At 42.2% G+C, this 14595-nt stretch overlaps 1 protein-coding gene across 3 annotated transcripts in view; it reads right to left on the bottom strand.

The window, feature by feature from the left end:
• Positions 1-435: 435 nt before the first annotated feature.
• Positions 436-14595, bottom strand: part of ANKH (ANKH inorganic pyrophosphate transport regulator) — a 142443-nt gene continuing 128283 nt past the window's right edge. For all 3 annotated transcript variants that reach the window (XM_061589500.1, XM_061589483.1, XM_061589491.1), the window contains exons 9-12: positions 10990-11119; positions 9628-9751; positions 6995-7094; positions 436-3728 (exon numbers count right to left, since the gene is read on the bottom strand). In XM_061589500.1, the coding sequence (XP_061445484.1) occupies positions 3612-3728; positions 6995-7094; positions 9628-9751; positions 10990-11119 (471 nt within the window). In that variant the 3' untranslated portion in view covers positions 436-3611. The remainder of the gene's footprint in view (positions 3729-6994; positions 7095-9627; positions 9752-10989; positions 11120-14595) is intronic.

Here is a 14595-nt window from a genome sequence, read left to right as displayed (position 1 = left end):
CATGTTACCCTACAGCATATACGTAAATGGTATGCAGGTAGAGGTTGCAGGGTTGAGCTGTAGGGATTTCATAAATTTACAAACATTTGTCTTTGAGTTCAGAAACAGGTACAAATCTTTTAGTGAACCTACACCTGGCCAGTATATTTACAACCTAACGAAAAACAGAACTCACATACCATACAATATGCAAGCCATGGCTAGCTCAGTATTAAACCATATTCATCAATGCTTCAAACTCTGGTGTATCTTGAGCTCTATTTTGGTATCTTTGATAATACTGTTTTTCTTCGAATTAAGGACCATTTCTTTAAATATGACTGTATCTGAAGTTACAGTTCATAGGTATTTTTTTAAAAAAACAATAATTCAGCCACTCGTGTAATAAAAAGTTGCAATTTAGCCAAACATCTAGCTAAACAAGAATTTCAGCACTGGAATATTATATCTTTAATTTTTGTCCCGCTCTAGACCGAAATAAATATATTACAGCATACATTTGTAATGATATCAGAGGGAAAGTCACAAGAAATATACGCTTCTCATTTTGTTCAAAAGAGATGCAAATTTAGAGATTCAACATGCTAGAGAAATCAATATTGTCATAGTGGAGAAAAATAAGTAACATTTGCCAGCATGTATGTGTGTACTTACAGACACACACACACACATATACAGGAACACTATACATACATGAACACATGTATGTGAACACAGAATATAAACTACACAGTATTGATTTCATCCAGTATATTTTTGTAACAAGCAGGAAGAACCTGCTTTTGAACAGCACTGTCGTCATTAATCAACAACCCTTAATCAGCAACCCATCTTCGGGTGCAATCCAACTAGTATTTGTGCCAGGGTGGGGGGAGTTGGATGTGGCAGACCTCTGACTGAGCCAGCAGGCTCCTGGCTCCGCCAGCAGAAGCCCCTCAGCTCAGCTCAGCTGCAGCACCGCTGGAACCCTGTAGGCTCAAGCTGGGGGTCTGCCGGGGACAGCCAGCCCCGCGGTCAGAGAACCAGCAGAAGGCCTGAAAATGGGATTTTCTGGGGGTGTAGCAGAGGAGGAGCCAAGGGGGGGACATGTCATCCTCCTCGCGTTTGGATCACTCCTGTGGGTCCCGACCCAGGTAAAATTTCCGCTGGCCTATTGGCTGGTGGAGTAAAATAATTTCCATGGTGGTCAATGGGGGCCAATTACTCCCCAGTAGGAGTATTTGCAGGAGCCGGCTTTTGCTTTTCCAGCACCCGCAAGTGTCTCCAGACTGAGCTGGCCTGGCAGCTCCTGAATAGGAATGGATGCCGCAGAGCTTTCCGCTGGCTCCTCCTTCGCCGGCCCCCCCACCTGCCGGCTTCCCATGATTTGGATTGCTCTGTTAGTTAAGACATTCTGAAGAATGGGTGATGAGTGGTAGGCCAGGGTTTCCTTCCATTTCCCATAGCAGGTTGCTGGCAAATTCCATTGCCGCAGCTATTGTTGCCTTCACCCAACTCCCTTGCCTTTGGTTTGGCAATTGGGGGCTGGCTGGTACTCCTCAGGGGGCTGGATTTAGTCCTGGGGTCTTCAGTTGCTGATCCTTATTCCTAAACTGACTTGCACAATTCGTGCCAATTATGAAAATGATTACCACATTATCTTATTGCATTTGCACGTGTGCAAAACTGGGTATCAATTTTGCAGATATGTAACATTTACCAAAACAGTACACTACTTAACAGTTAAGTTTGAGCACACAAGCAAACTTTGTTTTGTATTAGAAATTATGTTTTTACTGAGCTTTGGAAAAATAAGAAACATATTGGAACCTAAAATAAATTACACATAATGTACAATATATATATTTATACACATTCATATGTATATATACACATATATTGATATAGGATTGCAATTTTATTTTTAAAGATTTCTTCTGTTCTAAGCTATTTGTTTCCAAAATCTAGAAAATGGCTTTGTGTACAATTAAATAAAATCAGTTCACTGTTCTACACCTTATAGAAAAATATAATTTGGCTAAAGAATCCTTGAAATGGAAGATTTCAAGACATTTAGTTCCTCTTGGATTAAGATTACATCCGGTCACATGGTCAAAATAAGTTCCTATATGGGCACCTAGAGACCCACTTAGCTCCCTTTATGCACTACACCTACATGGAAAAGTGTCGGCGTTTCGAATTTAGCACTGCCGCACATGGTTTGAAGTGCAGGAAGGTTCCAAGGAAAACAGATACCTCCCTCATCACATTTCCACATCAACAGCAGGAAGTTGACTGCATAAATTTTATAAGCTATATTGATCCTATGGTCATCCCTGTCACATGTGTGCCTGGGAGGCCACTGAAGGCTGAAATCCTGTCATTTGTGGACTGTGGGCATTAGTGATGCGTAAGGGTATTCAGTCATCAAAGTACAGCTCATGTGGACATGCCCAGCCCAGTCAGATTACTGGGTGTCAGTTGAAGCACTAATTCCTTTGGCCAGAAACCCCATCCATATAATTTCCAGATATTTGCTTTTAAACAACCTTCCTCCAATGTAGGCTTTATACCATGTAGTGTTAGCAAAACGTTGGAGCAATAACCACGCACAGCGTTATCTACAGTAAAGGGATATACCATAATATTATCTGCATAAGTTAGTATGTATATTTTTGAAGAGACAGTACTAACAGTTATATTTTCAAAATCCTTGATTAGAACTTTGGTTTTAAGTACTGGTATTTTTTTTTGTCATCGTTCTTTTAGATAAGAACCCTGGAAACAATGGCTTGCACCACACCTCAAACACAGTATCCTGCACACCACTGAGCATGGAAACCAAAGTCTCTCAAAGAAAGGATTTTAGACTGGGCACTAAATAAAGCATCTGATTTAAATGTCCATAATTGGTTTAGAAAACACTTATAAGTTTAGTGTAGTACAGGTAATGGTTCACAGCTAAGAAATTAGAGAACAGAAAGACTATTTTGCTTCATAGGTGATATAATCAACTCTAAACAGAAGTCTTGTCCTGAATTTATAAGGGTCTATTGAATGTATTCTATCTATAATTTTCTTGACTCCTGCTTCAGAATCTTGTTTTGTAGCAGTATACAATAGTTTACACTGAACAATGAGAAAACCAAAACAGAAGAATTCACCATGATACAGGTCAATGGAACAAAGTCATTTTCAAGCAAGTAAAATAAAGCTAATGTGTCTTCTCCCACATATGTTGCATTTTAAACTTTCATTAATAATAATAATAATAATAGTGTGTGCATTAGGGTGGGTTGGTGGGAAGCACTGACAGAAGTGGAAAGGACGGCAGCAGAATCCATGAATAAACTGACTTTGGTTGACCATCCAAAGAAGGAAGATTCCCTCTAATGTGTAGCAGCCACATCTCTTGAGTTTGCATGGAGTTAATTTCTGTTGGGGGAGGGGGAGGCAGGAGAAGGAGAGACTGTTCCTTTCAGTCCCTCATCCATGCCAGCATACTTGGTATGCCAGGGAATTCATTATCTGAAACCTTTGGAATCAAGGCCTCTTTTATTAAAAATAAACAATGAAGTATGAGAGAAGAAATATGCTTCCAGTTGTCCCAGAGAACAGTCACCTCCCATTTGTTATTCAGTCTCTTCTCTCATTTCTACAATGTCTGTCATTTCCTCTGTATGAGGCATGTCAGTCATTGCTGAGTCTTCACCTTCTGTTGCTGTCTCATTGTCATTCCTCTTCTTTTTCTAAGGAGAAAGACAAAGCATTGTGGGAGATAGCCTTGCAGTCTGCCCAGATTTTAAATCAAACAAGCCAAATAATCCAGAAATGCTCAGAACTAAGTTTCATTGGACTATGCATGATGTTAAACAAGCATAGTGCCCCCAATCATGCTGTTTCCTTTCTTTTATAAAACACACTCCTAGGCTGCGTGTCTACTACTACATCATGGCTACTATTAGGAGGTTACATTTTTTAAAAAACTACGTGTGTGTGAGAGAGAATGCAATCATCATGTATAGTTTGAGCTGTAGTCTGCAGGTGGAGGCTCATGTGACTGAATGTTTCACACACACACAACTAAAACCTTTGTAAAAAAATAAAGACTTGCGTACATTCACAGCAGTGTAAAGCTCTCTACATGTCAGTTTACAGCCTCGCAGCACTTCCTGGGATGCCCACATGACTATGCGACATCAAGTAGACACAGGGGTCTTTCCAGGGAGTCCTGCTGAGGTGGAAGCTGGCATGAGCTCCCTGTTGCTGTTAACAAGTGAGGTACTTTGTTTATACAATGTTTGAAAGGGGAACCAAGTTCCCTTGGCTACCTCATACAGTACAATAACGTTAGTGTCCCTCCCCATCCCTTGAAATTAGATTTAAAAAATCACCAAACTTTGCTTCAAAAGAATATTCAGTTCCCCCAGCCTTGAGGAGATGAAAAAAATTGTCATTGGAGGTTTGGCCCAGAACTAGTCTGAAATGGAGTGCCCAGGACACAGCTTTATCACCTCAGTGAGAACTAGGCTTCAGAAGTACAAGTTTATTTCTCTGTTCATTGACTATGCTCCTCAGGTAAAGAAACTATTTACATGTACACAAATGTGGCAATAGCATAAAATGCTCAAGAATGCCATTCAGAGAACTCCTGCTCTCCTCTAATATTCATTCTTCCTCTTCAGGTCACAGCCGTTTCATAGCACACAGGCCCCGCTCCTCGCTTCTTGAAGAATATAAGAATATAAAAGATGCACCTGCTTATTATGTTATATATAACTGTAATTCAACAGCCAGCAGGTCCTCAAATGTGCTCTTTTTACAGGGCTAACTTTGCTGTCACAGGCATCCATAAACATACATTTTGACCTAAATCCAAATATTCTAGTGTAGTAAGTTTGGGTTGGCCTAAATGGTTTTTTTGTCCCTCCAAGCCTCTGATTTTATAGCTATAAGATGAGATTTTTGCAGAAAGGGGGGAAATGGCCAAAACCAGGATGTTTTTTGTTTGTTTTGGCCATTGTTAAGTAAATAGCCTAGCCAGGTCTGTTTAATATTTGCTTTGTTATTTAAGCTTAGGTCAAAGTGTTGCCACAGACACTAACTGAAAAAGATCCTTCAGGAAGGTGAGGAGAAGGGGACATGACTTCCTCTCTCTCCCCTGGTTGTGGGTGATGGTAGAGAGAACAGCCATGCAGTCTTGAGACTGAAGCTCGAAAAGAGATACAGAGACCTGCCATGCTCTCTGTGCATGGGGGAGTAGGATCTGTTGGGAGTGTTAATGCTATGAGACTTCCATCAGGATTTTCATGGTAAGCAGTATTCAGAGGGGGTTTACCATTGCCTCCCTCTGAGGCTAGTCCTCCCCAGATGACTAGGGCCTGCTCAGCTTGCCACAGCTGCACAAGCCAGTCCCTTCCTTGTCCGCAACTGCCAGCTGGCGGGCAACTGGGCTCCTTGGGACTATGCAGCTTGCCCACGACTGCACCGGTGGCAGGGCACATAACCCCTGAGCCATTCACTGTGGGGGTGATCTTTAGCTGACCCTTTACACCCAGGGGACATGAGCGGGGATTTGAACTCACAGACTCTGGACTTCCAGCCAGGCTCTCCTCCCCACTGTGCTATACCAGCCTTAAGCCTATAGAAGCTTGCTCCTTTTTTCTCTCCTCCACACCCACATTGCTGCCATAGGCATGCCCGCTTAAAGGAGAAGTGCAGAGCTGTTTCACAAAGCACTTTTGCAAAGGGCTTTAACTCCTGCTTTTCAGCTGATGAGTTGGGATTAAATCCTGATGCATTGGCTGCCTGATCCTGTTCCCCGCTGGGAATGGGCCATGCAGCCAATGCAGTATTAAACTCTGTCCTCCAGCCCAGCAGCTGATACACGGGTGGGCAAAGTTTGGGGGAAATGGTCTCACGGGCCAAACTGGACCCTGCACGGGGCAGAAGTTCCCCGGCCCTGCTTTAAACCACTGCTTATAGCAGCTCTGCTTGCATCTGGTGCTAGTTTTTATTCTTGCAGTTAGGTCGATTTTATTACATTATCTTTTTAACTTTTGTGAGGTGCCCTGAAAACATTTTTATGTTGAAGGGTGTAATATAAAATTTAGAAAGTAAAATTAAATGTAAGTGCATACTGAAAAATTCAACAGAAGTTGAAAAATCAACTCGCAGGAAACAAAACAAAAGAAAAACCGAACTGCTAGCTGCTAGATTAGACTTTCTATAACTAGAAGGGAAACTTATTTATTTATTAGATGTATAGGCCACTTCCTAGCTAAAGGGCCTGAAGCAGATAGCAAACAATAAAAATTACTAATATAAAATAACCCATTAAACAACAGTCAAGCAAGTGCTTGGGGAAGGGTCGTAGCTCAGTGGCAGAGCACCTGCCTTGCATGCAGAAAGTCCCACTTTCAATTCTTGGCATCTCCAAGTAGGGCTGGGAGAGACTGTTGCCTGAAACCCTGGAGAGATGCTACCAGTTCGTGTAAACAGTACTAAGGTAGATGGACCAATGCTCTGATTCAGTATAAGACAGCTTTCCATGTTCCTATGTCACGCCCCCCGCCTCCTCAAATCAGCAACAACCAGTTTGTCTCCTTAGTTCAACTTAACATTCCTAGAAATCAACAGCCGTGCTCTCTAATTGAAGTTCAGCAATTGCAGTTAGATAAGAAATTTGTTTCTCTAGACCAGCCTTTCCCAACCAGTGTGCCTCCAGATGTTGCTGGACCACAACTCCCATCAGTCTCAGCCAGCATTGCCAATGGTCAGGAAAGGTGGGAGTTGTGGTCCAACAACATCTGGAGGCACACTGGTTGGGAAAGGCTGCTCTAGACAGAGACGGGGAACCTGGTGCCCTCCAGATGTTGCTGGACTCCAATGCTCATCAGTCCCTGCCAGCATGCCCAGTGGTCAGGGATTAAGGGAGTTGTAGGCCAGCAGCATTAGAAGACCATTCACATTCTTGCTCTAACGAATTAATCTCTCTGCATAAGGAATTACTTACCTGTTTCTGATAGACGTAACAAGCTGCTATTGCAACCATGGTAGATTCTCCTACAAACCCAGCTAGAAGTGATCCTACTCCTAAGGTGGCTCCGTGGACCCTAACAACATCAGAAATAAAAATATATCAGCAATAAAAACCATGTGCTGCTACAATAAAGGGTATTAAAATGATAAAGGATAGACATTACTGGCATTTGAAAACATTATGTTTTGCAGTACAACAGGCTAACAACAGCTGCCTTGTCAGTTATAAAATCCCAATAGTCGGCTCTGATGTCACATAATGCTCATTGTTAGCTATCAACCTGCAACTTTACTCATCACTAGCAACTACACAGAGGTGGAAATTTTGACTTGGCTGAGAGAAAAAACCCAACGACAGGGGCAGGCCACATGGCAGTGATGGAGGTGAGGCTGTGGAGTTGAGCAGGAAGGGCTTCAGTAAGAAGGGAGCTAAATTTGTGACAAGTAGCTCATGTAATGCAGGAGCCTGAGTGGCAGAATAGGCAAAATCATGAGGAGCAGGAACTTGAAGAAAGGAGGTACACAGAGAAGAGGGACCAAAGCACTGATAACACACATCACGCAGGACAAAGTGACTAGAACAGTTATGTGCCACTGGAGGAAAAGCGATGGAGGAAAAAGGGTTCACTCTTTGGACTAGAGTCAATGAGACACAAAGGTAACAGACAGAGGGACAGGGCTGAATTTAACATTTTACTGATTTGAAATAACCAACAGTATCTTGGCAGCTGCTGTAATATGAATGGCAATTTTATTATTTAGTGAAAAAAAGAAAAAATCCATTTTGAAGCAAAAATGGCGTGTTCAAATATGTCAATTTTAGAAAACCAAAACCTTTATACAAAAGCTATAGAATACACTCTATAAACTGTTAGAAAATGAAACTGTTTTCTCTTATTCAAAACATGGCTGTTAACTATGTTTTCTGTAAAAAGAAAAGCAGAACTTTTCAGCAAACTTATCTCACATAGCAGAGAGTCCTGTTGCTGGTTTTGATACCAACCCCTTAGTAATGCCACCCTCTGTCCTCATGATTCTGCCAATGCCATGCAGCTGAATGAAGGAAGGAAATTGTGAGATATGTACAGGCCCTCCCTTAGCCTGTGCAGGGCCCGGAGCAAAAGCATAGTTGCCCCCCCCATTCTCTTTCAAACCTCCCGCCCAGAATAAGCCAGCAAGCGCTGCCTGTAAACGCGCTGCACAGCTGATGAGCGGGCGGCAGCCAGCACAAGGAAGCCACTCAGGCAGGGGATTCAAACCTCCCACCTAAAAGCCTCACGCACACCCGCTTCACAGCTGATGAGCGGAGAGGGGAAAAACCGCTCAGGAACGCAGCCGAAGAGCGGGAGATTCCCCAAGAGCGGGAAGCAGCTGGCGAGACTGCATGGCTTAAAAGAAAAAACCCCGCCGCAGCCCAGCTTCTCATCGCCAAGCACGGGGCCCCCCAAAGCACAGGGCCCGGGGCAACTGCCCCCCTTCCCAGTGTCTAGGGTCGGCACTGGACATGTACATGCTAGGAAAAATTGCTGCTCTTGGCTCCTTTGGGAGGAAGGACAAGATATCATTGTGATTATGATTGTTATTATTAATTAGGCCATTGTTATGTGGTCAGCTCAAGCATCTTGCAGTGCCTTCCTTATGCTGGTATTTGTAGTCCCTGCTGACAAAAGAGTGCAAGCAAAATGTGCATAGCACCTCCTGCATGCAGGAAAAACAAAACTGATCAGGCCAATATTTCTGAACATGGATGTGATCGCTATCATACATTAAGTTGAGGCGATGAAACAAAGAGGAAGGGAGAGTTTGGGGGGGAAAAAGAGGGGTTGAGAAATTCTAGAGAAAAAGGGGAGGTGCTATAGCTCCACAGCAGGGCATGTGCTTTCCATGCAGAAGGTCCCAGGTTGAATCTCTGGCATCCCCCCTTAAAAGGATCAGGTAGCAGGTGACAGGAAACAGCACTCCCACCCTGAGATGCCAGAAGACTAACATCAGTCAAAACAGATACTGCCAGGCTAGCGGACAAAGAGTCTGACCTGGTATAAGGCAGTTTCCTACAAGAAGCATTTGAAGGAGAGCTGAGAAGACTAAAAGAAGAAGAGGCAAGGTAGGCAAGGCAGAGCTGACTCTGGAAGTAGACACAAGGGAATTGATCAAATGATATCTTTTGAGGTACAGTTGGGATTGGTGCCAGCTGAAAAGGGTTGACTTGGATAGAAGGCTGTAGCTGCTGTCCAGTTGTAGGGCCGTGGTTCTTTAGTGGTTCATTTTAGGGGTATAACCAAATTTGTGTAAAGTGGAAGCTTAGGCTTAGTTATAGTAGAATACTTGGTTATACTATATAGATGAGGTGACATATGCTATGCTATGTTAAATATCTCATTAATAAATACATACAGAGATGATTGCACCAATAGTTCTTGTCTCTCTGCATAGCCTTCCCTAACAAATTGGCAGCTGTGTGCATTATAACAGAACTGTGGGCCTGCAAAGTAATCATTTCATCGGGTGGATAATACTGTGTTTTTGTTTTATGCAGGGGCCACTTTTTGTGCCTCCGTGCTGTGGGTGGTGTGCTATCTTAGAAAAAAATGAAAGTGGACAACTTACCCCAAGTAAGGCAGCACAATCAGACTGGTGATGAGGACAATGATCCGCAGTACTGAGCTAGGGGCCAACACAAAAGTCTTTTTTAATGTCATCAGCCATCCTGTCAAATGTGCTCTTACGGTGACTGTAAAAAGAATATGGGAAGAACAATCAGATAGTGGCAGAGAGAGCCTGGCTACATGTTCTGCCAATGGCAGAGAGCATTCTCCATAAAAAAAAAAAAGTTGACTTCCTGTAGCCCCCAGAGATCACATGCTTAAAGGTTCATGATAATATTCAGTTTGCATGACAAAGTTCAGGCTCAGTATGGTTAATGGTTATAGATATTTTGTGAAATTAAATCACTGACATTTATGATATGTGGTCAACAGGTAAGGAATTAAAGATACCACTTAATATTCATAGTCCTGCCTGATCACAAACTGAAGCATAAGGTGTGAAAATGTCTTGATTCCTTCTACTGCTGGACAAAAAGTCTTATTTGCTAATAAAAATCTGAACCTTGTTTGACTGACATCAAACTGCAGCACACTTTTTCAAATAAGGAAATGGCTGCTCCAATAGTCCTGAAGCTTCAAAACAATGCTCTGTTGGCCCCTTGGTTGTATTTTTTTCTACCAGGATTGTGACTCTACCTCCTCATCTTAAAGGTCTTGCATCAACACAGCAGTTCTGAAGCTTGGCCAATAGGAATGCAAATCTGCACTGTCCGATGGTCAGACCTTCTATGCCTTTGAACCAATTTATACTCTAAGGGGTTTTTTCTAGGTTATTTTAGTGCATTTTAGCCTCTCTCAGGGTATCTGTGTAATGTCTGGTTGTTGTTAATGTGGGAGAACATATGGAAGACAACAAAAAGACACAGTGTAGGTCTCACTTGGCCTAGTTTGCACGAACAACAGATGAGGTGGTAAACCTGTTTCTGGACTGTTAGCACTTCAGAATGCAAGCAGCTCACATGGTCGAAAGCTCCTTCACAGAACAATCCCTGCACATAGAAAACTAAATATGAGAAATAAGGGTTCTAGCCTAATCTTCTCTTAGATGTGCTAGATTTCTACATGCAGGAAACTCTTTCACACAGAAGCATTCAATGACACAATTGTCCACTTGTGGTCTGAACAATACAGAGAGGTTTACCACTTTGTCTGCTGCTTCTGTTAATTAGGCCCAAGTACTGCATCTTTGTGAAGTTGCACTAAGCATTAAAAACACTCAGCATCCACCAAAATAAATTACAGTCGCATCATTGAAATCTCTTCAAGTGAACTTGACCAGGTGTTTAGGTAGAGCAAGGAGAAGCAAATGGTAATGCATAGATTGATATATAATCTGATGGAAGCTTCCCTCCTTTCCCCGTACCTGGAACTGGGAAGAAGGAGAAGATACGAAGTGGAATAACACAGAGCTCTGCAAAGGCAAAATCGACTCCAATGATGTCAACTAAAATCTTCTCAGACACATTAGGAGTCCAAAACATCACAAAACAGAGCTGGGGGAGGAGAACCAGAAAATAAAGGTTAAACATTTGACATCATCTCATGCTATCGATTCTAATATCATTTGGAAATGGTCCTTCATAATGTTTAAATGTCCCCTTAATTTTCATTGTATGTTCCCTGAACTTTTGGATTGGCCTGCCACTGCGTCTCGTGGCTACTAGGAACCATTTTAGTGCTTTTCATTTAAGAGTAAATGCACAAAAGAAGCAAAAGCAAATTCCTGAAGGTATCATACTCTTTCTGCAGAATTCAGCCTCACTTGGAAATAACATTTCTAAAATAAGATTTCTATTCTACATAACACATATTCTGAGCTCAATGGAACAGCAACCAACTTCGTTGTTCTCCTAGTTCTTCCAAAGTAACCCCAGGGCTACCTCTGAAGACGGTTCGGAAGCTACAGCTGGTGCAAAATGCGGCGGCCAGACTGCTAACAAGAACGAAGCAATCGGACCATATAACACCTGTTCTGGCCCGCTTGCACTGGCTTCCAATACGCTTCCGGGCCAGATTCAAAGTGTTGGTACTAACCTACAAAGCCTTATACGGCACGGGACCACGATATCTGTTGGAACGCCTCTCCCGTTATGAACCGGCTCATACACTACGGTCTGCTATGAAGGCCCTCCTCCGGGTCCCGACCCATAGGGAGGCCCGGAGGGTGGTGACAAGATCAAGGGCCTTCTCAGTAGTGGCCCCCAAACTATGGAATAGTCTCCCCAAGGAGGTGCGCTTGGCGCCGACCCTATCATCCTTTCGGCGCCAAGTTAAAACCTTTCTCTTCTCCGAGGCATTTTAATTTTTTGTTTAATGATGGTAATGTTTGTAATTTGATCTTAGTTACGCAGTTTTTAGATTGTGAAATTTGATTTTAGATTGTGATGCTTTTGTGTTTTCCTGTATTTTATTGTATTTATGTTCACCGCCCAGAGAGCTATTGCTAGTCGGGCGGTATATAAGTTTTAAAAATAAATAAATAAATAAATAAATGATCTTGCAAACAGATGGCTTGAGTTTCCTATAAAGCAGGCCAATGATTTTTAAATGAAATTTGTTTATTCCTATTAAATAAATGTTGGTTGAAGCACATCTCCCCAGAGCCATTGCGTTTTAGCTGGAGATGAAAAAGGCTGTAAAGGAGTTAATGTTCTAGCGTGGAAGACTTATAAAAGGGCATTTGCAAAACAAGTGATAGGAGATGGAACAGGTCACACACACACAAAAGAGAAAGAGAATGTAAATTTGGGGCAGTTTCTCACAATAAGGAACATCTGAGCAACAGCAGATCTGTAAAATGTCACCTCATGCACCTTCATGTGCACTTAACTGGAAAATATACAAAGATATTTGCATTTCCTGGCCAATTACACTAGAAAGTCCACAATGCCTGGTGATTATAAATGATGTAACACTGGGAAATCACCACTGCAATTAATAAGCATTGTGCAAACATAGGGTCATATCCAATGCTGCTGTTCTGCTTGCACAGACTTCTACTTGTGCAACAGAACTTTTCCCTCCTCTCCCCTGCAGCCCCCTGTGCATCCTCAAACCCTGCTCCAGACAGTTGAAAGGACCGCCCAGAGCACGTTTTGAGGGTAGGCGGGGAAAGAAGAGGAAAGAGAAGTCCTGCTTTGTGAGCGGAACTCCGCACATGCAGCATTGGATATAAACCAGAGAGTTTATCACATCTGGATCCCACTCTTCCTCCGAAGATGTCAGGGAAGCATGCACCAGCCCTCTAAAGTAAGGCTGAGAGACACTGGTCCAAGATTACTCACCGAGCTTGAGAATGAGTGGGGATTTGAATCCATGTCTCAAGTCACCACACCACACAAGTCAGCTTTGCCAATATAGATTTGTCAGCCACTTTACACACTGAGGGAATTTCCAATAATCAAATATTCTCATCTTCTGCCACAGCCTTCATTGTTAAGCAATTCCAATGAAGTTAATGTACTTTTTCTTCTTCTGGGACAGACAACTTGAGACCTTAAAGGTGACCTTGCTTTTGAAAGCAGAGACTAAGCTGCAGAGAACCAAGGCAGCTTATGTGAGCTGAGCACGTAATTTTCTAATTAAAACCTTCTTTTAAAATCACTATAAATTTATTATGGTAAAAATGTACACAGCTATGAAGTATTAAAATAAGTTCAAGGCTTTGTAAAAGCTCTCCTTTTTATTGCTGTAATTCTTGGAAGTGACTTATCTACTTTCATGAGAAGTCATTTATGAGATTGGGGATGGGGGATGGGGAAGTCCAAGAGCGATCATTTTAACAGAATTGTCATACGTGGATTTAAAGCTTAGTATATTATTGTGGGAATAAAGAAAAGCCTGCTTGCCCTGACAAGTTGAATTACTTACGAAAGCTCAATTCCCTGCATGCATGAACAGATCCATTCATATCCCTAAAAGGAACATTTTTTTCCCTTTTAGTAATGTAGCGTATTCCCCTCATTTGTGTGGAAATTTGTTATCCCTGTATGTTTGGGACTGACAACACCTCAGTGAATTTAATCTTGAGATGAGAACTCATCAACAACAAAGTTTTATGTCTAAATGATTTCAACATTTTCTACTGGGAGGAAGGGCGGGATATCAATCAAATAAATAAATAAAACACACGATTTGGTAAATTGGACTTAAATAGCCGCCGCCACCTTGTACTGAATAAAAGTGCCAGCTACTCTATTCTATACAATTGCAGCTCCCGAAGTGGTCCCCCTTCTTTCCAAGCACAGTGGATAACTTTGCTTATTGCGTGTTGGAAGAAGGCAAGAGCAACTCCTGTTCTGTTCTTTTGTTCATGTTCCAGAAGGGAGATAGAGTTAGGGTCCTCCAGATGGCTTGATTACCTTTACCTGTGATGCTCTGACTGACTTCCTTCCGTTGTTAGACTGATACATCTTAAGGAAGCTTATCTGCCCCTCCTCCTTCCGCCCTTTCCACTCTTCTCTTCTTCGACTGTCCAAGAGAGAGGAGACACCTTTCGTCTTTGCTCGCTCTCTCCTAGCCATGAGGGCAACTCCCAAGCCTGGGCATTGCGCCTCCAACTTAGTTAGTTAGTTAGAACTAGGTATGCCTTTCTATCTACTATGTATTTCTATAAATAAAGTAGCTTTTCTTATTTTACTAAGTCTTAAGTCTCTGATCTCAATGCAGGGTAAAAGCCTGCTTTCTTAGGTAAACACACACACTGGTACACACGCATTTCAGACCGCTGTTGTTCTCTGCTTAATAAATATACAAATTTACACAGCAACAATATGAAGGAAAATATACTCTCTTCTGTATTTGCAAGTTTATTCTAAACTAAGACAATAATTTCAAAAATGTTAGAATAACTTTCCCCCAACACACAGTTAATTGATGCTCATGCTGTAGAATGCAAACTCAAAAGAATTGGCTGTAAAACTCTACAGCAGAGAGTTCAGGAACATTTGGGAGTTTACACACACAAAGA

Source organism: Rhineura floridana, chromosome 1, assembly GCF_030035675.1.
Source record: "Rhineura floridana isolate rRhiFlo1 chromosome 1, rRhiFlo1.hap2, whole genome shotgun sequence".
Taxonomy (NCBI): domain Eukaryota; kingdom Metazoa; phylum Chordata; class Lepidosauria; order Squamata; family Rhineuridae; genus Rhineura; species Rhineura floridana.
The sequence above is the reverse complement of the archived record's forward strand: the minus strand, read 5'-3'. Positions and strand labels throughout refer to the sequence as shown.